This window comes from Alligator mississippiensis, chromosome 1 (genome assembly GCF_030867095.1).
Source record: "Alligator mississippiensis isolate rAllMis1 chromosome 1, rAllMis1, whole genome shotgun sequence".
NCBI lineage: Eukaryota > Metazoa > Chordata > Crocodylia > Alligatoridae > Alligator > Alligator mississippiensis.
The window spans coordinates 36,531,270-36,552,593 of NC_081824.1; the positions used below are offsets into that span (position 1 = coordinate 36,531,270).

A 21,324-nucleotide genomic window follows, 5' to 3' on the forward strand; every position below is an offset into this window, starting at 1 on the left:
TGACCCCAATGCCAGTAATCTCTGATTGTCAGCATTGGGATGTAGGCTTGCCAGGACCTGCCACCTTTAAAGAGCCTTGCCTTGCAGCCCCTCAGGGAGCCCAGAAAAAGCCTCTTTAAGGTGGTGAGTCCCAGTTAGCCTCAGTGCGTAGGGCAGTTCGGGTTGGGGACATCCTTCCTTATCCCCCAACCAGGACTGTGTTGCCCAGTGCTGGGTCCTGACACTCATCTAAGTATTGAGATCCAGTGTGTGGCAACCTGGAACAAAATAACTCCCCAGTGGTGACACATAGCAGGTGCATGAGGGTGCACGTGCACCCCCTGAGAGCACCGGTGGACCCCCTGACCGTTTGCACTCGCAGCTTGGGCGGTGGGTTGGGGGGGGCTGGCGGGAGTGCCGGTGCCCCCCCCCATGAGTGCCGGCCAGGGAGTGGGAGTGCTGCAGGCATTGGTGAGAGAGGCCATGGGGAGACAGCCCCCCCCCCCCCGCCCCGGTTGTGACTGGTTGCTGGGGGGACATATGCCCGCCCCAACTAAGGTGGCACCAGTTGCCTATGCCACTCCCTGCCCAATTGGTGGAATTAAGGAAGGGGCATGTCCAGGTCCCAAATTATTTACTCTCTCTGGAAGCAGCCCTAGGTCTCGGGTCTCAGTTATGCCACTTCCCAGCTGTAGGTGCCTATTTAAAAAGGCATCCAGCATATGCAGTAGGGTATGGGGGAACTCCCTTATCCCCAGCTGCACTGTGGTGGGCACTGTTAGCCTGACTTTGTGAAGTTTCTTCCTGATGTCAGGCTTACGATGTCCAGAGAACTTAAAAAAGTGGGCAGGCATTAAGATGGGATTCCCAACTGTATGCTTAACTTTTTTTAAACAGTCCGGGTGCTGTGAGCATGACATCAGGAAGACTCCCAGATGTTGGGCTCGTGGTGCCCTGGATTCTTAAAAAGCAAGTGTACATATGGGAGTTGCAACTGCACCCCTGCTTTTGTAAGTTCTGCAAAACCTGTGGAAGTACCTGTGGAAGTGTCACCTGGAGTGTGGGAAGCTCCTGGCTCTGCAGCTGTCACTTCCACATGTGCAGGGGGTGCACCTGGGAAGTGAGCAGCTTCCCACTCCCTAGCTGCATGATGCAGTGCACTTCTCACTGGCATCTGGCAGTGGTGCAGATGGGGTGTGAGGAATTTATGCCCCATTCTGAGAATCTCATGACCTGCTATGCACAATTTGGGGAATGGGGCATAAAATTCCTCACCCCTCAATCATGAGACTGCCGTAACGTCTGCCGACAGCCTTTGCAATGCTTCATTTTGAAATGCTTCCTGAAATGCCAGTGTAAGCCCGCAGTTCTGCAGCATGCACACTACTGCACTCCCCACCCTGTCCCATGGGGGAACAGGGCAGGTGGGTAATGAGTGCTCTCCTGGCTCTCTTCAGACAGAGTCTCAGGGTCTGAGAGGCATGCAGAGATTCCTCTTTCCAGCCCTGGAGAGCAATGTTGCTGCATGCCTTCACAGGCATTTTGAAGTGCTCTGTGCGTGTGTAGTGGGGGCTGGGGAAGGGGTGCATGTGTGCAAAGCACTCAAGTATGCCAAAGTGAAGCAGTCTAGAATTAGCAGTGCTTCGAATGTACATCTCTTCATGGTCTAACATTGATTTAGCTGCACTTGTACCAGCAATGGTGGGATCCCAAACGTGGATCTAGCTCATTTGTTTTCTGTCATACCGTGTATACTTTGGTTCAGGTTTGGACAAAATAATGTTATAAAATACTGGTGGCCAGTTGGTACCTTGCCTATGGTAGGGGTTGCACTACTACAGCTACTGTCAGAACTCCACTGAGTAGTAGCAGTGGTAGGGAAACTTTAAAAAATAAACGGTGTAGATGCAGCTAGCCTTTTTCCTGCTCCACAGTTGTGAATTGCCTTGAAATGTTGCTCTCTCTGTGTGTGATAAACTAGAGGGATACTGGTGCATTATGGTGATGTTTTGATCTAGTCAATGTAGGTTATCAGCAAGAAAAACTGCCTGAGATTTGAACTGGTCTTTTTTTTTACTGTGTTGTATCCAAATTCTGCCCTAAGATCCATGCTGTGAAATTTAGAAAGAGCAGAAATTGGCTGCTATAACTCAGTTGTGGCTGTCTCTGTATGACAGTTTCAAAAATGCAAATCATAAAATGTATATGTCCTCACTAGAACCTGTAGATTTCCGAAACAGAAGATATCACAAAGAAAAGTGGACATGTCGGGGCACTGGCTCAAATAGAAATTATGTGCCGTCACTGAAAAACTGTTGAACTGGATCGGGTAATTCATGTTCTGCGGGCTGCTGTAACTTATGTCCTCTCCAATACTCAGCCAGCTGGCTGCCTGCTTTTTGCTGGTTCTGTCAGCATCCCTCTGTAATGTGACTATTGCATCTGTCTCTCCCTCGCGTCATACCCCAGTGTCCTTTTGGCGACTCTGATTAGATCATGATCTGTGTCCAAAATGTGCACGTTGTGCTTTTCTTTTTTCTTTATTTGTTCTTTGAATATAGATGTGTTTAAAAAACAAAAAGACCCCCCAAATCCTAAACAAACAAAAACCAAAACCTGCAATGTTCATGTGCTGTAATCGTTAATTTATTGTTAGCAGTGGTTACCTATGATCTGTATGTTAATGGTGAGAAGTCTGCAATTTATGCAGTTCCTGCCACATGTTGAATAGTGAGACCAGCTGCTATAATCATGGAGAATGACCTGTGTATGGACATATGTTTGGGTTGGATTGTACTATAGATGAAAACTGTTCACATCCCAACCATGTTTGCTTTTGGACCTGCTTACACACACTTCCATCAGGAAATAGAGCTGTTGTACTATACTTTTTCATTGCTTCTATATTTATATCTTCAAAAGGCATTCTTTTGGTTTTTAAATTTGGGGTGGGGTGGGAGGTGTGGGGAAGAATCTAAACCATTGTTTGCAAAGGATAAGTGTCATTGTGCTGACTGCAGAGCATTTTAGATGCATAACATGCAGCAGTGAAAAATAGAAGGCTTTGGAATCTGTGTTTTAAATAGACAAAGGATTTTGAATGATTAATATAGTATTAAGAAAAGAAATATTTTATACCTTGATTGCAAAAGAATGCATTGCCTTTTAGATTCAGTGTGGTTTATTTTCCTTTGAACAAACTAGAGACGACAGAGCTATTGTTTAAAATAAAGCATAGCTGAAATCATTACTTCCTTTCAATTTCTCTGTTTTCTTCAAATGGTAAAGGGTGTTTGTTCATTAATAAGGGAGAGTGATAAGTCTCTGTTTATCGATGGCAAGAATGAGGCTTTCTGAAACTAGCTGCTTGTTCCTGTCATACTGAGAGCATTAATGGGCACCAGCTGGGCTGTAGCTATAGCAGCTACACCACTTCAGCTTCGCACAGCAAGAGCTGCTGTGGCAATGGTGCAGAAGTGCCTCCTGTGCAGATTTAGGAAGCATACACTTCAGTTGTTGTTCCCTGGGCAACAGAATAACTGCAGCCAGCTGGCTTTGCACCACCTGAGCTGATCAAAGAGCAAACCCTGTCAGGCACCGAAACTTCAGCTCCTCCAGCTTCAGTGTGAATATCTGCAGGCAGTGATGTAGGAAGCATTGTCAATTGGGTTTCAAGGTTAAACACAGGGGAATGAAATGAAATGACAGGGAAGACTAGACTGAGAGCTACCGCTCTTATACATGGTAGATGTACGTGATTATTAAATAGCCAAAAGTAATTTAAAAATCTCAGTATTCAACATATATAAAATATTTTCTTTCTAAGCATTTGAAACAAAAGAAATAGCTGTTTTCAGTGTAATTTCATGGAAAAAGGGAAGTGATGTTAGACAGTTTGTTATATATGTTTAGCAAAGAATGATGTCAGTTTTGGGGCTGGGGTTTTAAGCTACAGTTGTGTAAAGTGACATAATTAGAGGGGACTGAGAGGACAGAACTGGTCTGCATATTTAAATGCCGTAAGATCATGGTAGAAGTCAAGGCTGTAATTGATGTGTATGTCAGAGCATGCTTCTGTGGCAATGTGGATTTTATTCAGCAAGTGGCGCCAGAAGAATAAAAGGTGGATGATTGAACAGCTGTGAGTTGTAATGCTGGCTGATGAGTCCCTCCATAATTGTGATTTAAATCCAGTTGAGTCTCTTCCTCTTGTAATACCCTCTTGTATGCATATTTAAATTATTTCTAGGTCTTTCCTTTTCAATTGTACTACAGTGCCTACTGGCATCTCTTTCATTAAACCTTTGTCAGAGTTTAAATTTTTAAAACCCTATTTTAAATTTGGCTATTAATTAAAATGTACCCCAGACTGGAAATTTGCTTCTTGAAAAAACCCTGGGTAAACTCTTTTTCATATGTCTTTCTCTTCATTTTTTTAATGAATACACTGCTTGTGACAGATGCCAGATTTAGTCCTGGAGAACAAATTCCTTTTGCTGGATTTAGAGCTGGCAAAGCATGAAAATTAGCTGTGCACATTTTCTCACATACTTCCCAGTATACAAATGAAACCTGAATATTCTCCATGTACAAACCCTGATCTGGACAGATAGTCTTTCAGGTTAAGGGAATCATTGAGTCTTGTATACTCATTTAAACCTAGGCTTCTCTGCTGGGATTGGAAGCAAAGTGTCAATGGCCAACAGTGTACCAAAGTTTTGTTATTCACCCAAGTATCAGATTCACCCAAAGAACCTTGTCTGCCAAAGTTTTGTGACATTTGTGGGGTTTGTTGGTAGTTCTGTTTTTGATAGTCTGTTATCTGGCCCCCCCACTCCTCTGAGGCATTCTCATTTCAGTCATACCTGAATTATGGGATTAGCTCCATAATTCCTGTATACTGTTTGTTTAGAGCCCATAAATTATCAAGTTCTAATTATTTATTCCTGCCTCTAGCTGTTACTCCTCTCCCTTCTCTTCTCCCCTCTGCCCTCCCCCTGCCCCCAATAGACTTGGTGTGAGAGAAGAGTGAAAGTGTGAATGAAACAGTTTGATAAAGTCACCTACAGCTCTAACATAGTAAATATAACCAGTATAGTTTTTTTTGTCCTCAGTAATATAAAAACAAATGTGACTCTAATTTAGTATAGTTATCATTTACATTGATATAGTAGACTATAGCTACTTCCAGTGGTTCTGTTCTGATTTATTGTGTTGAACTCCCAAATATCAAATAAGTCTTCAATATTTTTAATTAAATTATATGCATTGTCCTTTTTAAAGGTGTTTATCAAGGAGGGTGAACTACTTTTTAAATTTTTCCTCCACAAGATCTACAAAAATATAATGATACCTCATGAAAGCAAAGTAGTTTTCCAGGATGTACTATGGGAGCAAGGGGTGGGGGGAGAAAAGCAAAACTAACTGAAACCCAAGGGATTACTACTGTCTGTTTTTACAGCTACTGATGTCCAATTCGTACACCAAGAAATTTGACTGGGTTCATGTATTAGAGAGGACTAATTCCCTTAATGGTGAAATTACTAGCCTTTGTTTTACATGTTAGATGACCTTTTCTGGCCTTAAACTCTGCGAATCTATAAACATCCCATGGTACTTTCACAACAGTGGTAGTGACTTACTGACCTGACCAAAAATATTGCGCCTGAAATTGGTAGTCTGCCTTCCTAAATTTACAGATATTTCTTTTGCTGGCAAATCCTTTATGCTTGTATAGAGTTGTAAAGAAACATGTATGGCAGGTGTGGTAAATTCCAGTCAGTTTGGAGTTTCCCTGCAAGCACCCAAAGGGCTAACACTACTCTTGCCCATCCCCACAGCCATCTAATTTTTGTTGGCTGTGTCAGAAAAACCTTTCCTCCACCAGCAGCTGTATTGGCCCACTAGGTGCTAACTACAGATATTCATTGTACAAATGACATTGAGTGGGGGCAGGAGTGTTAAACCCCCCTCCCTGGCCCCAGACCTCAGCTGGGGTTTGCCTGTGGAGGGCAGTTGCCCACCCCCCCGCTGCAGACTGGGCTGCATCCCCAGCCGGGCTTGCCCCCCCCACCCTCCCCACCCCTTGCCTTGTCAGCCAGCCAGCCCTCACTGCTCCAACTAGGGAGCAGAGTGGTAGGGCCAGCCCAGTCCAGGGCTGCAAAACATCCAGGGATGCTCGGGGACTGTGATTTAACCTGAACCTGGAAGGGCTCTGGGACAGAAGTTTTGTAAACTGGTTTGATCCAAATCAGTTAAATCTGATACTGAATTCAACTACGTTTATCTTAAATCAGTTTCAGCCATTTTGAGACTGGTTTATGTGCACTGGGCTTCTGTTCAGCTACAGGTTTAAACCAGTCCTGATCATTTAAACTAGTTTATGTGTAATTTCTGTCCCTAGCCACAGTGGCTCTGGCAGTTGCAATGGAAAGCCCTGTATGTTGGATGACCTACCTTCAGCGGGCTGCATGTTTGTTACCCCTGATATATGGCATCATGTATTCCAGACAGTGAATGGTAAAGTGAATTGATACTTCTCATGTATTTAATCTAATTATATAAAGCAGGACCTGTAGCATAGCTTTGAGGTGAAGGTTATGTGTTCTGCTTTTGTCACCTTTTAGACTGAATTTCAGCCTTGGTTTCTTGTCAAAGTTGAGTAACTTGGATGGAAGCAAATGCAGTTTAACCGTCAGTACCCTACCAGATAAGTATGTGGGGGAGGAAAAACAGGAGATTTTACCTGTTTACAACTCTCATTCTTGCAACTTCTTTTTCAGCAGCTTTTGCGTTGAAACAGCTGGTGGTGGAAAGCTGAAAATTGGCATGGAAATAGCCCTCATTGAGAAGTGCTTTTGAGTGCTCCAGTGAAAATTGGTATTGATTTGACCGAATCGTGACCCATTGAAAATTGCACGCTGTGCATGCAAGTACATTTTGCACTGAGTTTTCTCACTCTATTTCTAACATATGCAGTTAAAGAAGGCTAGGTTGTATGTGTGCACTTAGCTAACTTAGCTGTGTAGTGAGAAGTGTGCAGAATGAATGAATTAATGACATGGTCATGTAGGGTGAAGAGTGAATGAGGCAAATCTTCACTGAACGTTCTCTCAGCACCTTCAAAGATAAAAGCATCGTAGATTTTTGGATTCACAAAGAAACTCTTCTGCAAATTCCTCAAAGTGTGCAGGAGAGTGGCCCTTGAGTGTGCCTCATGAGATAGTGGTTCATTGTGTCCAGTTAAAAGAAAAATGGCACATGACTTCCATCTGCATAATTCCCTAGCAATATAAATATAACAAAGCTGGTTCAGCTTTAACCCTGCTTCATTCAGGGTCAAAGTAGGGTGATGTAGCACTACAGCAGGGCTGGAGGGCTACTTATGGAGTTTTGGTGAGCTGTCATAGGCTCGTCAGTATTTCCTCCCCCTTGCTCCTGCAACAGCTTACCAAAACTCCCTAAGTGGCCCTCTGGGTCAAAAAATTGCCCACCCCTGGGTTAGGGGAATCTAACCTTTGTTTCCCGCCTTCTCCATGCGTTCACTCCCCTGCCCCAAGTCCTTGGCACATGGCTGGGTTAGGCAGGAGCTATGCCAGCTGTGCCCATGTGGCCCAAGCTGACCCATGGGAACACAGTGCGGCATCAGCCTGGCCTGGCCATGTGTGGGGACTTGGGATGGAGGAGGGAGGGAGAAGGGGGCCAGGAGCAGGTGCCGGGGACTTGTGGTCAGGCAGCAACTGTGCCAGCTGCTCTAGCTGTGCCCACATGGTGCAGCCCAAAGCTGTGCATGGGAACACAGTGTGGCATCACATCACTGTTCATGCCCCCACCAGGCCCTAGCCTGGCAAAGCCTAGAGAACCTGTGGCTCCTGGCCCTTTTCCCTGTGCACCTTCTCCCCCTCCCATGGGGAGAACCTTTCCTGAGCTTCAGCTCACTGGGGCTGAACTGTCTGCTCTGCGAATGGCTGCAGGGTGGAGCTGTGTGCTGACAGCCTTGCTGGGCAAAAGCCTGGTCAGAAACTCAGCACCTCCTGCCTTGGAGCATGCACTGGGGGGCTGGAAAGAGGGACAGGGTGGGGAAGGGAAGGGGAGTGGCTGCTGCTGCGGCTGGTTAGGGCTCGGGGAAGGGAGAAGGAGAGAGGTGCCAAAAGTCAGGACAGCTGTGGGTCAAGTACAATTCTCCTTCAGAGGAGCAGCCATGGGCTGGGTAGAATCATTTGGTGAGCCAGATCTGGCCCCTGGGCCTTTTTTTGTCCACCCCTGCACTGCAGGATGATACAGACATAGAAGTTACAGCATAACAGTTGATGTGTGCTCTGGAGCAGGAGTGCCCTCTCCTTTTTAAAGTGAGTGGGACATATATTTATCCATATCCTTGATGGTGAAATCAACAAAGTAGGTGGGGGTGGAGGCAGCCATGCCCCCCTTAGCCTTATCTCTCCTTATCCTGCCTTTGCTAACACCAATAAGGAAAAAAAATTCTTAGTTTAGACATGGTCTAGGAAGGCTTTGTGACTGGTTGTAAGAGAAATGTTGGGACTGCTTACAGGACTAATAATGGAAAATCTAGGGGTGTAGTGTACAGGACTGAAATAGTCCTGTACTGTAGGCTTGAACGATATGGGTATAGAATATTATCTGTAGAATGTATTATTCTACAAGAAATGTACAGTCTTATGATCTTTAGTCAATATATCCATTGAAAAATTATCTGTAGGGACCTGGGCTTCTATGTTGCTGAGGCGACTTTTATATGGAGCCTTGTATAATTCTGTTGCTGCTGATTATTTTCTTAAAAGACATTGTGCCCTACAATAGAGCTTTATACCATCTCACGTGATGGATTGACACTGATCAATCCCAGGCCTTTTTGGTTGTCTTACCAGACAGAGTACTGAGGGTCGGGGGATGGTGGGGAAGGGTTAAGCTCTTTTGTATAAAAGGGAAATTAAATCTTGGATTAAACTAGGCATATCTAAAATTACTTCTACAGGAGGCTACGATAATTCCATTTTGGTTTCAAATACCTGAATTAATAAAGTGACAGAGCCATAGATAAATACATAAGAAGTGTAAAGAGAGATTAATAATAGTCTGAATTAGTCCTTCTGCTCCAAAGATTTAAGAAATACCTAATTCCAGCCTTCCTTCAAAACTTTAAAAATAGAATTGTTAAGGGCAACAGGGAAGATACAGTTGCTGAGAAAAGGTAACAGTTTGAGCTGAAAACTAATTTATTATCTTCCATGAACAGTTAAGATCTATGAATTAAGTTTTTAAGGTGATCGTGTTTGAGAATTTTGTATGCTGATACAAGCCAACTTTAGTATTCCATCATTCCTCAGCCAATCCCAAATAAACTGAATCTTATAGACAATGGCATAGCATCTTGTACTTGAACATGTGAGACATTTTTCTGCTTTAGATCTTTCAACATATAATTGTGCCTTACAAAAACTTCTGTCCACCACAATGAAATTTCAATTTATGGAGAAAAGAAAGACTAGACATCTCACTGGGTCATTTTTTAAATTTTTTGATAAATATAGAATGGGTGTTTCTCATTTCCATTTTTGTAAACTTGGAAAAGTGTCTGCTAAGTAACTAAACTGCTTCCACCGCTGTGAAAACGGAGAAATGACTTCACAGCTAAAGGGACCCCCAGTAAGTTCTAAAATTGTATTTTAAGATATAACCTAATATAGAAAGCTTAGAGCAGTTCTTTAAGATGAAAATTGAATAGTTTAAAAATTGCTGCTTAAAGTAAGTGCTTACAAAATAACAGCTATTGATTGATAGAGGAAATCTACCCTGGTCAACTTACATTCAAGAGATAAGCCACTCTGCATTTTGGGAGAGCAAATGGCATCTGATATACATCATATTATCAGAGCAACTAAACAGCTTTTCAGAAGAAACTTTGTATGCTAGGCCCCAAGAAATGACTAGCTAGGTCTGCAAGATGTAGAAGTCTGATATCTTTGTTTTCACCACTGGGCTGAATCTCCTGTGCCTAGAATATTGAGGTGCATTTCTAGCTTGGTCTTGACAGCATTTATAGTAATAAGTTTCAAACTAAGGAAAAGTAGTGTCTCATTGCTGCAGACACCTGGAAGTTGAAGTGAGTATTTTGGATAGTGGAAATGAGCTTTATGGTAGCTGTGGATAAAATTCTCAAAAATACTTAAGTCATTTAAGAGTCAAGTCCTATTGACTTTTGGTGCTTTTGATAATTTTTGCCCCACTTCAAATTAGGTTGTTTGGGGTTTTTTTGTTAAGAATTAGGATTTGTGGGAACCTAGAATTCGATATTCAGGAAATTCTGAGACTTAAAAGCAAAATTATTCTTCATTTGAAAGAAAAAAAATCACTTTCAGAATTTCCTTTAGAATGAGGAAAGTCCAAAATTTAATTGAGAAAAATTGAAATTACATTCCTTTTGACTTCTAAAGGAAATGGACCAATCTCCCAAGGCTGCTAGGTATTCCAGCTGCCAGGAAGTCATGTGCTTGAAAGCCTTGACAGCCTTGGCTCAAGTTGGGCTTACTAGAGCTGCCAGGCTTCCTGTTATCGAGGCTAGAGTCTCCGAGAGCCTCAGCTCCAGCTAAGGCTGCCAAATTTGTAAATCTCTCTTTGATGAAGCCAGTTGAGTTTGGGATTCCCAGCATTTCCAGTATCCTAGCTTTTTGGCAGTCCACATGGCTGGAAAAATGGTAGAAAACCTACTTCTGGTTTCCTGGAGAGGTTTGGTGAAATTAACATGCTGCTTTGGATTCTTTCTAACCAACTCAGGATGTTAAGAACATTTAAAACATTAGAATTGCTACCATATTTACTTGTATACTACGTGCACCTTCCCCATGCCAAAATTGGAGTGTGCATCTTAAATAGGGATGCTGATTTTTTTTCTTTGCTGGAATAGAAGCTGGGTAGCATAGAGCAAGCAAACGCTGACTCCATTGCTGCCACTTCTCCCTGGGGCTGCAAAGATCAGGGTGGAGTCCAGTTAACTCTCACAGCTGCTAGTGAGGCAGTAGCTTTTGGCTGAAGCGCCACTTAGGTAACTGAGGATGACTGAGCTGCTGCTTGGAGTCTGTAGTATCTTGATGAGGCTTGTCATATGGAAGCAACACTTTTTATTATTTACAAGAATTGATATAAAGAGCTATTATGGTGAAGAAAGAACAGTCTTACTACTGCCCTTTCAAGGATCTGGCACCTAACCTTGCTGCTAACCTACCACAATATGAAGTTCCTACTTTCTCACTCCAGACTGTCTCCTAGGCTTCCATACTTTCCGGACAGTCTGGGGACATCCAGACAAGTGTGCATGTGCAGCATGCAGTGCCACAGACCCATCTGCAGCACCACAAACGCAGGTGTTCACAAAAGCAGGTGTTCCTCATGCTGCTAATTTGCAGCACCACGGGAGGGGGGTGTTGATACTGAGAGATCCCAGTGTCAAAAAAGCCCATAGTGGAAAAAAGTGGGGCAGTGCAAATAGCAGCAGTGCGTGCTGCCCCAAACCAGAGCCTGGCTAGCTGGAACCATACTCCAGTTGCCTACCAAGCTCCGGATCACCGCTGCTGAAGCTCTGGGAGGACCCCAGGGCTGCAGGTAAGGCATCTGGGGTCAGTCCAGGTGCTGGCCCCAGCCTTCCCACCCCACACCAGAGCATGTGTGCATGGGTGTTCTCTAGGGACAAGTAGCAGCCGCACATATTGTGCTGCTGCTGTTTGTCCCCAAGGAAAGACACGTGCCTGGACGTCAGGATCTGGCCCCTCTGTTTCCAGGAAGACCTACTCTGTTACACAAGTTGAACATTGCTCTGGAAAAAATATTTTTTCTACATTCTTTCTTCCAAAAGTAAGGTGCATGTCTTTTGTGGAAGCATGTGGTATGTGGGAAAATTAAAGTAGTTCTTTGTGTGTGTAATAGTGATATTTAAAGTTTATCAGGGGGTTCAAAACTTAAGTGGAGATGTCAACTGATAAGTTATACTTGCACCTTCCTTAGATTTGGCACCACAGAAATACTTAGCTTAAAATTTTGTCAGGGGTTTTGAGGTGTGAAAATGTGTGCACTTCTTTACTGGTATAAATTATAGCTGTGACGTTAGGAGCTAGCTGCTCCTGAACTTATTGTGTAGGTAAACTCTTCAGGCTGCTTACACATTTGGAGCACAGCCTCTGCTGGGCTTCCCTGCTACTGTTAGCATCTTCTCAAGGATGAGGAAGCTCTTGGAGTACAGTTTTTAATCTTGGATTTTAAGGCAATAATAGGGTATATGAAACTCTACCTAATATAGCTTGGAAGAGCTGGTTGACTTACTACTGTAGTTAGAAGATGATTGAAGGAAAACATCTATTTCTTGTCAACTATAACTTCTTCAGGCATGGACCATGTCTTTCTATATTTATGTTTAGTGCCTAGCACATGCTGGATACTACTTTATTACTGCTATCACTAGATCACTCAGTAGATTTGAAAACCCTTCATTTTTAAAGATACTTTAAAGTTCTCAAAATTCATTAAAGCAATAAGTTGTGGTTCATGCTGAGTCTGCTTTACTGCTGTGGTGTAGGTTTTATCATTAACATGCCTTTAAGCAAACTTGTTCATATGTATCTTGGGGCAAAAATAAGAAGACTAAAGCTGCTAAATCTCCTCAACATCTCAGACTTTCCGAAAGCAGAACCTGCAGGCCATAGTCAGCCTCTGGAGAGTCAGTCTTCCATGTCCTCTTCTATGCAGCTTGCTCCCTTAATGTTTTTCTGTGCAAGTCTTGATGTTTGTGGAAGAGCAGAAACTTTGTGTGTACAGTGATCCTTTCAGTGTTGCTTATCAGCAATGAGAGCACATATATTGAGTATCCAGGCATGGCATTCTTTCAGGAAATGCTGTCTTTACAGGACATATTGTAAATTCAATTTGGTTTAAGTGCTCATTGTACTTGCATGATTCATATAACGGAAAATGCTTACGTGTGGGGTGCACCAATTTGCCTCTTGGGAAAAATAGCTATAATGTGCTGCTTTTTCTTTTTGATTTGATATCTGTATTTGTGAGGTGGAGGGATTGCCTTAAATGTTGTAGCATTGGGTGATGAGACAGCACTCACAACAGAGACCCAGTTACATGGTTACAAATGACTGGGAACTTTCCAGTAGATTTACTTTTCTAGACATGTTGTTCATGTGATAGCAAATTGAGGCATTATTTTTTTTTCACATTCATAGTATGTAGAGTTCACCAAATTCAAATGTTCATGTATTATGAACTCTGTAACGTAAAATGAACCTCTCCCTCAGCCTTTCCTCAGGGAACTGATTGGCATTTTCTTCCATTGGTTTTCCTTAATTTCATCCATGTTTCACTTTAGTAAGTGGCTGCCTTTCCTGCCTCTCTCTCTGAGATTTAAGATGTATTATTTATTCTATTTTATATTAATCTTTTAATCTCTTCAGAATGCTTTATTCATATTTATTGCTAATGCCCAGACCAGTTTCTTTAACAATATGGATGCTCAGTAGTTTAGAGGAGTAGGTGACCAGGGCTCCCGCTTGGAGGGGGCTTAAGAATGGCAGCAGCAGCCTGGTCTGCTGTGATTGCTGCTGCAGCCAGTTCAGCTCTCGCCACCAAGCCTGCTGCCCAGGATGCAGACCCTAGTTGTTATGCTGCTGGGTTTCCTACAAGTGTATCACTGACATCACAGTCCAAGGAGGCCACTTTCTGACTTACCTATTTTTTTTAATGATTAGTTTTTTTAATCACTCTTCTAGTACAGATTCTCCTTTTTCCTTTCCACAGGCTGTCAAAGCCAACTCAATGTCCTTAGTTCATAGCTTCTTAATCAGTCACCGTTGACTAAAACCAGTTGAATGTACTAAGAATCAGTTATAAGAACTATGAGAGAGCGCCATGATGTTAAGTGACTATACATGCATATCTTCACTGTTACTTATCCATTGTTTTTTTACTTTGAATATTTTTTAATATGGAATCAAATTCACCCCCTTTCTCCCTACTCCCTGCTTTAGACACCATCTCTTTATTATTGACATCCTTGTTACTACTCTGAAATATGAGATTTTTTTTGCACAGTGTTATCTTTGCACAATGCTATCTTGTACTGACCTGTTCTCCATCTTTTGTGCACCGTGGACCAGACAATTTGCACCAATATAAAATGCGTGTGCCATTCTAATCTAGTATCACTTGCATACACTTTGTACTGGTGCAAATTGCTAAGCATGCTGTGAGACAGTTGAGAGATGGGCCCTGTGACTTTGTTTTTCTCCATGGCATTACTGGCTTGTGCGTTAGAGATGCACCAATATTTTGCTGTATCATTTTAAAAATTAATTTTACACACACTGTTTTAAACACATTCTGCTGCTTTTCTTTCTATGTTAATATCCTATATTTTAGGAAATTGTTCATTTGTATGCTGGAATTAGAGGTGGAGACACTTGAACATATTTATTTTGAACACAAATCATTTTGGTAAACAGTCTTTCATAGCAAAGGATGTACTGTATATGTGCCATAGACACAAGGTGGGTGTAACCCAGTAAATCCACAAAAAGGGATGTTAAAATTTGTAGCTAAATTATTACTGCTTGGGTGAAAACCAACCACTGGCAAGAGGTCACTTTCATTTCTAACATCAGTTGAGATGTGCAAACTTTGAATATCTACTGTCAGGAGAACTGCATTTTCATCAGAGCTGAATTAGAGTTTTAAAACATAGAAAAGGGGGTTAAATGTGTGCTAATGATGAGTTCTTCATTCAGTTATGATTATTAACTTGAGGCCTGCACCTTTATCCATGTTCAGCATTCTTTGAGTACAGCTTAAAATAATATTTTAAATAGCAGATGTGTACTGCTTATAAATGAGTGTAAATGTTGGTGCACTTTATACAAAATGTGTCTCCTATACAACGATCTGTTGACATTATCCTCTACTGCTTAGCTTCAGACAGTAAAGTCATGACATGTGCGGCTGTTTGGAGGATGCCGAAGGAATTGGAATCAGGCAGTCATGAATCCCCTGATGATTCATCAAGCAACACTCAAACCCTGGAGCTACTCTGTCACCTTGACAACACAGCCCATGGCAATATGGCCTGGTAGGATTCTGCATATTTTATACTCCTAGAAAAAGCTTAAAGGATAGACCGATGCTGTTAGTTTTCTGCAGGTTTATATTGCAAAAGCTGGATTACGCACTATAAACCCATTCTATCTTAAAAAGGGTACAAATTGATTTTTTTGTTTGTTTGTTTTGGTCCCAGATGTTTCATAGATTAAAAACATTTATTATAGTCCTGTAAACACATATGGTGTAACAGCCTGTGTACTGTTCTAGCGCACCTTTTTCTTCTTTTGTTGCACATAGGTAGCCTATTTAATGGAATATATCAGCTTTAGTGCAAAATATAATTTGGATATCGCACTTTGATCTTTGTTTTGCTGTCTGTGTGCAGCCCCGTTTGGTGTAAATGTAAGTAATTTATTGTCATTAGGGATAAGAGTTGATTATAGTACATTTAACTATTCTTTTCTATCTCCCAAGAATTTATAATGAAGGATGGGATATTGCAGTGGGTATCATAGAGGCCTCTCCTTTTTATTATTTAATTAAGAGAAATTGAAATTTGTTCACAGTGTATTCATGAGTGCCTTGCTAAGTGCATATCTATATAACATATTTCTACTTTCCCCTGCACCAGCACAGAAACCCAAATGGCAACACTTACCTGATAGCTCACAACATATATGCAGCATTAGTTGGCATCTGCTGTAACCACCTGGCCATTTTCTGTTTCTGTATTGGCAAGAAAAATACTAGACACAGGAAAACATTTTGCTTTGGTATTGGATGTGTTCATATATCAGACAGAGTGCTAAACACAGTGACAAGATAATGTCAGATTTGCCACCTCTGCCACCAGTAAGGAATTCTTAAAATACCTCTCCTGATTTGGGAAGAGACATCATAAATCAAAGATGTTGCTGAGTCACCTGTACAGATGCTGAGTTTGTTCAGTGTAGCATCATACATTTAAGTGTCCAGTGTCGCTGTGTGAATGTTTTAGGAACATAGAAGAGGAAGGGATCTTCTTGGTCACCAAATTCAATCCCTGTGTAACAAGTATCTGCTCTGGGCCAATCTAAACGTGGCCCGCACACCTGTTCCTGGGGCAACCGCCCGCCTTCTCTCCTGCCATGCCTTGCTGTCAATTGATGTTAATTAGCAGGAGGCTGCCCTTTTACTGCCCCGATGCCAGGGGGTGCTATCTGCGGCTTTGTTTCCTCCCCTACACCGCAGCCCACGCCTCGCCAATGGAGTTGACTCTGTTCGGTCTGGGCCTTGTTATAATCTGGCCCCCTTTTTCCCTCTCTGGACCCTGCTCGACCCTGTCTTGCTCTGTCCCCTCTCCTGGGGCTTCCCAATAAAGCTGCCCCCTCTCCTGGGGCTTCCCAATAAAGCTGCCCCCCCTTTCTGGGGCTGGGGTCAGTGCATCCCAAATGCCATGCTCTCTCTGGCACTGGGGTCCCCACACAGCTGTGTGCCCCCTATGATACCCCTAATAGCCTTGCCCAAACCACCGGTATTTAAACAGCAACAAAAACGCAAGCCCTTGGGCTGTAACATAAATTAAAGCCGCCTGGCTAAAACATAATTCCTCAAAACACCACATGGATGCTCCATCCTTTACCCGGCTCAGACTGTACCTGCGGTCAGGCCTCTCCTCTTGGCTTTGCTCAGGGAGAGCTCCTTCCTCCCTGGCCAGCCTGGCCTCAGCCCCTGGGCTTTATATGGGAGCCAGGCCCTGCCCCTTCTGGTCAGCTGACCTCCTCTGGTTGCCCTGGCAACCAGCAGCTGTGCTCATTAATCCCTGCTAGGACTTTTTCCCTAGCAGTTTTCACCCTCCTTAGGAGCAGGGCACCTAAGTGCTCTGTGACACCCTGTTATCACAGGGACCCATATCATATAGGTCCATTAATTAAAAGTAAAATTCTTGTAGGTGCCAATTTAAAGTGCACCAAAGGGAATAGCACTTGAAATCAACCCTACTTTCTTAAACTCTTCCCTTTTTTTAGACATCTGGCTGAGGTAGGATTTTTTCCCTCTTAACTAAAAGGTGAGAATCAACACAATAGTGGCAAAGTAGTTAATTTGGCTGATTTTTTTTTCAACTGCAGGATCACAGTTGACTATAGGGCCTAAGCATGCTTATTAAGGTAACCACTGACTTAGATTTCATTGCAGACTTTTCCTCTAAGCATCAGGAAGAGGAAAATACTTATTAGGTCATCTTGTTTTTTCTCCTTGTTGGGGCAGGACTGGGTCTTCTATACGGCTGGAAGTATATATCTGGAATACACTAGTGCAGTGTATTCCCCAGTCTCTGTATCTTTACTGTTAATTGTTTTTTTCATTATATTTAGCTTCTTTCTTCATTTGCATACTGCTACTTCTTGTTGATCATACTGAACAATTTATTCTTTGTTGTTGCATACTTTCAATACTTAAAGTCCAATATTATAAGTAAATTTAGTTTTTAATTTTTCTTTGTAAATCTCTGTCTCTTCAGGACTTCAAGATTTTTATTGCTATTCAATGAATTCCCTACAATTTGTTTAGATCCTTCAGCTATCGAGAAGCTAGAATTGCATATAGGTGCCACCAGTAGGATCTCTCAGCTCCTTACATAATGTTCACATCATATTTCATTTTTCCCTCTGTCATAGTGGGTTCCTTTCACTTTTTCCTCTCCTATCATCTACCAGTTTGTTCAGTATTACTACTTACAAGTACCTTTTATCACTTCAATCCCTGTTATTGGTGCATTTTCGCACATTGCCACTTTTTGAATTCTGTTTATTTTCTGCACAAATGCTAACTTCTTAAATCTTCCTGTCATCATTCCCCATCTTTTCCAAATAATTTATAGAGGTGTGGCTTTGGCTAGTTTTTCCTGTGAATACTACCCATTTTAGAACTGTATATTCTGTTATATCATGATAACTTTCTCCCAGGTTACCCATTACCTTCACATACTCAATTAATTCTTTCGTGACAAAATCCTAGATGGGGAATCCTTTAGTTAGAGCCTCAACTTTATTGAACAGAAAGTCCTCCACCCAAGTAAGGAACCTGTTTACCATTTGATGTTTGGCTGCATTGCTCTTCCAGCACTTATCCAGAAAATTAAAGTCCCCCATCAATACTATTATCATGGATTCACCCCAAGGCAGAGCTACTTTTGGGGTTTCACCATATGGCATGCATATCTGCTTGCCCAAATTAGGTTTACACTTATGGTGTTCGGTCTCTTAATTGTAGCTTTTGGAAACCTCTCCATTTTTTTGTTCTCATGACCATGTATGTTATAATATTTGATATAAATGTCATTTTTATATATCATTATATTTCAGCCAAGGTTGTTTTAGAAAGGCAATAGTTAACTTGATAACTGTCACCTGTTAACACTTAGACAACAGTCAGTGGTTGAAAATCAGTACTTGACTTGGGTTGTGTATTGTTCCCCATTCAAATGTGCTTAGAAAATCTGGCTAGACAGTGATAAACTTATATTTTAAAAGAAGGGCAAAGGGTCTTACAATCGAGTATGAAGTGGTGGGGGGCAGACAGCTTCAGTGACTCTGGCTTCTGCCTGCCCTCCACCACCCTGCCACTCTGCTCCCACAGGCTCAAGCCCCTGTTGCCCCATGTGAAGCTGCACTGAAGCCCTGCTCAGTGCCCCCAGGCTGCAGCGGGACATAGTCTGCTGGTGCTGGAGCAATGGTAAGGGGGAGCTGCAGGGGTAGGCAGGGAGGGAGAGACTTTAGGGTGGGGAAGAAAACAGGAGGGAGGAGGGGTGTCCCAGCTGCCAGCGGAGGGTTCGGGATTGAGAGTATGGTCGGGGGTAGAAAGGTAAGAAAGGTTTATTGACTTAACAAAAACATGACTATGTGTAGTATACTAAGACAGATAATGACAGATGATAATAATTTGCATCAGCAACTTATTGGCAGTCCCCTCTGGTGCTTCACGTATGACAAGTTTCTCTTTCCACAAAGCTCAGCGAAGTCAGGTGTCCCTGATCAGCGCTGTCCGAGAGGTACCGGAAAGGACCCTGGTGTTCAGTCTTTGGGCTCCTCGAGATCCAGGGGCCCACTGATCCAGGTCAACAGTTAATCCCTTTCACAGAGCTGTATCTTCCTGCTGAATGATTTCTGGATGTTTCAGTCAATTTATAACTTCTGAGCTGTGCTGATAACTTACAGCTACTCAGATTCTTTTTACTTCCACTGTCTTTAGACTGACTAATAGCAGTACAAGCCTTGCATTCCTTTGATAAGGTTAATTTTAACTATACCACAGGGCCTTACTACTTCAAGGCTTTGCTAAATTTACTAGGGCTTAAGGCCTTACTACATCTTAAACTTTAATTAGGCTCTTAGCAACAACATATAGCTTAATATCTAAACAAATACAGAAAAACACTTGATATAATAGAGCCTTCAGCAAGCACCTTTATCACACAGATATCATTTTCAGCTGTCACAAGGGGTGGGGACATGAGTGTGTGGGGTGGCAGAAGAGATGTGGAGGAGGGAAGAGAGGGGATGGGGCAAGGAGAGTGGGAGTCTGAGGCTGTGGGGGTCAGGCACAAAGTTGGGGTAAATGGGAGGGAAAAGGTGGCAGGGGGCAAGCTGCCTGTTTGCTCCACTGCCTTCACATTGCCTGTCCCTATTGCCTGTGCCCCACTGCTTCCTCCACTACCTGCCTCGCCCCTGCCTCTCACTGCCTGCCCTACCACATGCTCCCCTACTATCTTCCTCACTATCACTCCCGTACTGTCTGCCCCATTACTGCCTCGTCATGTCTCCCTCCACTACCTGCAACAGGGGAGGAAAAATTTGAGATGATCCTCCAATAATGAAATGATATACATGGAAAATTATAATACACGTTTAAATCTTCCATGTAGAGAATCCAATTATTTTGGGGTCATCTTAAGTTCGGGGTCATCTTATTCAGATAAATATAGTAATTTCTGGGGCTGGCAGAGAATCCTTCACTGCAGCTGCAGTGTGCAGTGTAAAGGCAGTGGACCTGAGGCTTGCAGAGACGGGGAGCGATCTTGGCGCAAACTCAGCTTGTTCCTTGGGGTAGTGGCAATGCAGTGGGGAGAAACTCAGGGCTCTGAGGCTACCCTATGGATGGGTTTGTGACAAGTGTCTTAACTTCTGGATAATTTTGTCATTTCCTTGAAGACTGCCTAATCTACCACTTCTTCCTAACTTGGGAAATCTCCACCATTATATTACCTTTTATCTTCACCCAAATATGCTCAGTTCTACTATGTTCTGCTCAGTTCTTCCTCCTGAACCAAGGAAAAAGGGTGTACATTTTTGACAAATTACTTTTATCAACAAACAAACAAAATTAAAAAATGACTTTTCTCAACAAACCAAGTAGATGAACAGGAAGCAGGCCTCTAACATAAAACTAATCACTTTTCCATAGCCCCTTTTTTGACCATGTCTCCATTTAAAATAACAGATATTTAGGATATTTTTCACTTTCCCTATAATCTGTTTAAGCGTGCTTTTGTTTAGTAATCTAAAAAATGTAAGTTAAATTATCAGAATAAGGAATGGTTCTGCAAATTTAATGTCTTCCTACTTCATAAAAGTTCTTGGTATTCGTGCAGGCATTAACATTTCTTTATTGATTAAAGACGATTTTCTAGACAAATAATTATTTAATTTTGCATTTTTAAAAGCATTCAATCATAACATGAAAAATAAATGCCTTCTGCCCCCTAACCAAATCTGTATTTGCTGTATTTTAATTAAAGATGGTCTCTTTTTTAGAGACTTCTCTTTACATTGCATACATATCCCTTTTAAATGGGGAAAAATGATCTTCACATTACTGTTTCTGTTAGAGCCGGTTGGTTGCTTCCTCCTTATGCTTGCACTTGAAGTTGGTAGGCAAGTCAGCAAACCAGTAGTGACATACTTAATGAGAATTAGGTATCTGCAACATTTATTTTCCCCCCATTTCAGCTTTTCTGAGGCAGCCATGTGTCTGGCAAATTGGTGGTGGCAGGATTAACCCCCATGCTTGAGTAACAGTGGCAGGTTTAGTTCTTTTCTGCAAAAATACCTTCTGTTTCTTTCCTTGGCTTCCCTTTATCCTTTTAATTAGGAGGGATACGAGCCACCAAAACTTTAATTCATACAGAGAAATTTGATTGAAAAAGACAAGCATTTGATGCCTACTCAGAATACACCAACCAATGAAGCTCATGGGAAA

At 42.3% G+C, this 21,324-nt stretch overlaps 1 protein-coding gene across 6 annotated transcripts in view; it reads left to right on the forward strand.

Annotated features, from left to right (window-relative positions):
- EIPR1 (EARP complex and GARP complex interacting protein 1) overlaps positions 1–21,324 on the forward strand; it is a 208,321-nt gene that overhangs the window by 96,186 nt on the left and 90,811 nt on the right. For all 6 annotated transcript variants that reach the window (XM_019492701.2, XM_059729931.1, XM_006265517.4 and 3 more), the window contains one exon: positions 14,959–15,115. In XM_019492701.2, the coding sequence (XP_019348246.1) occupies positions 14,959–15,115 (157 nt within the window). The remainder of the gene's footprint in view (positions 1–14,958; positions 15,116–21,324) is intronic.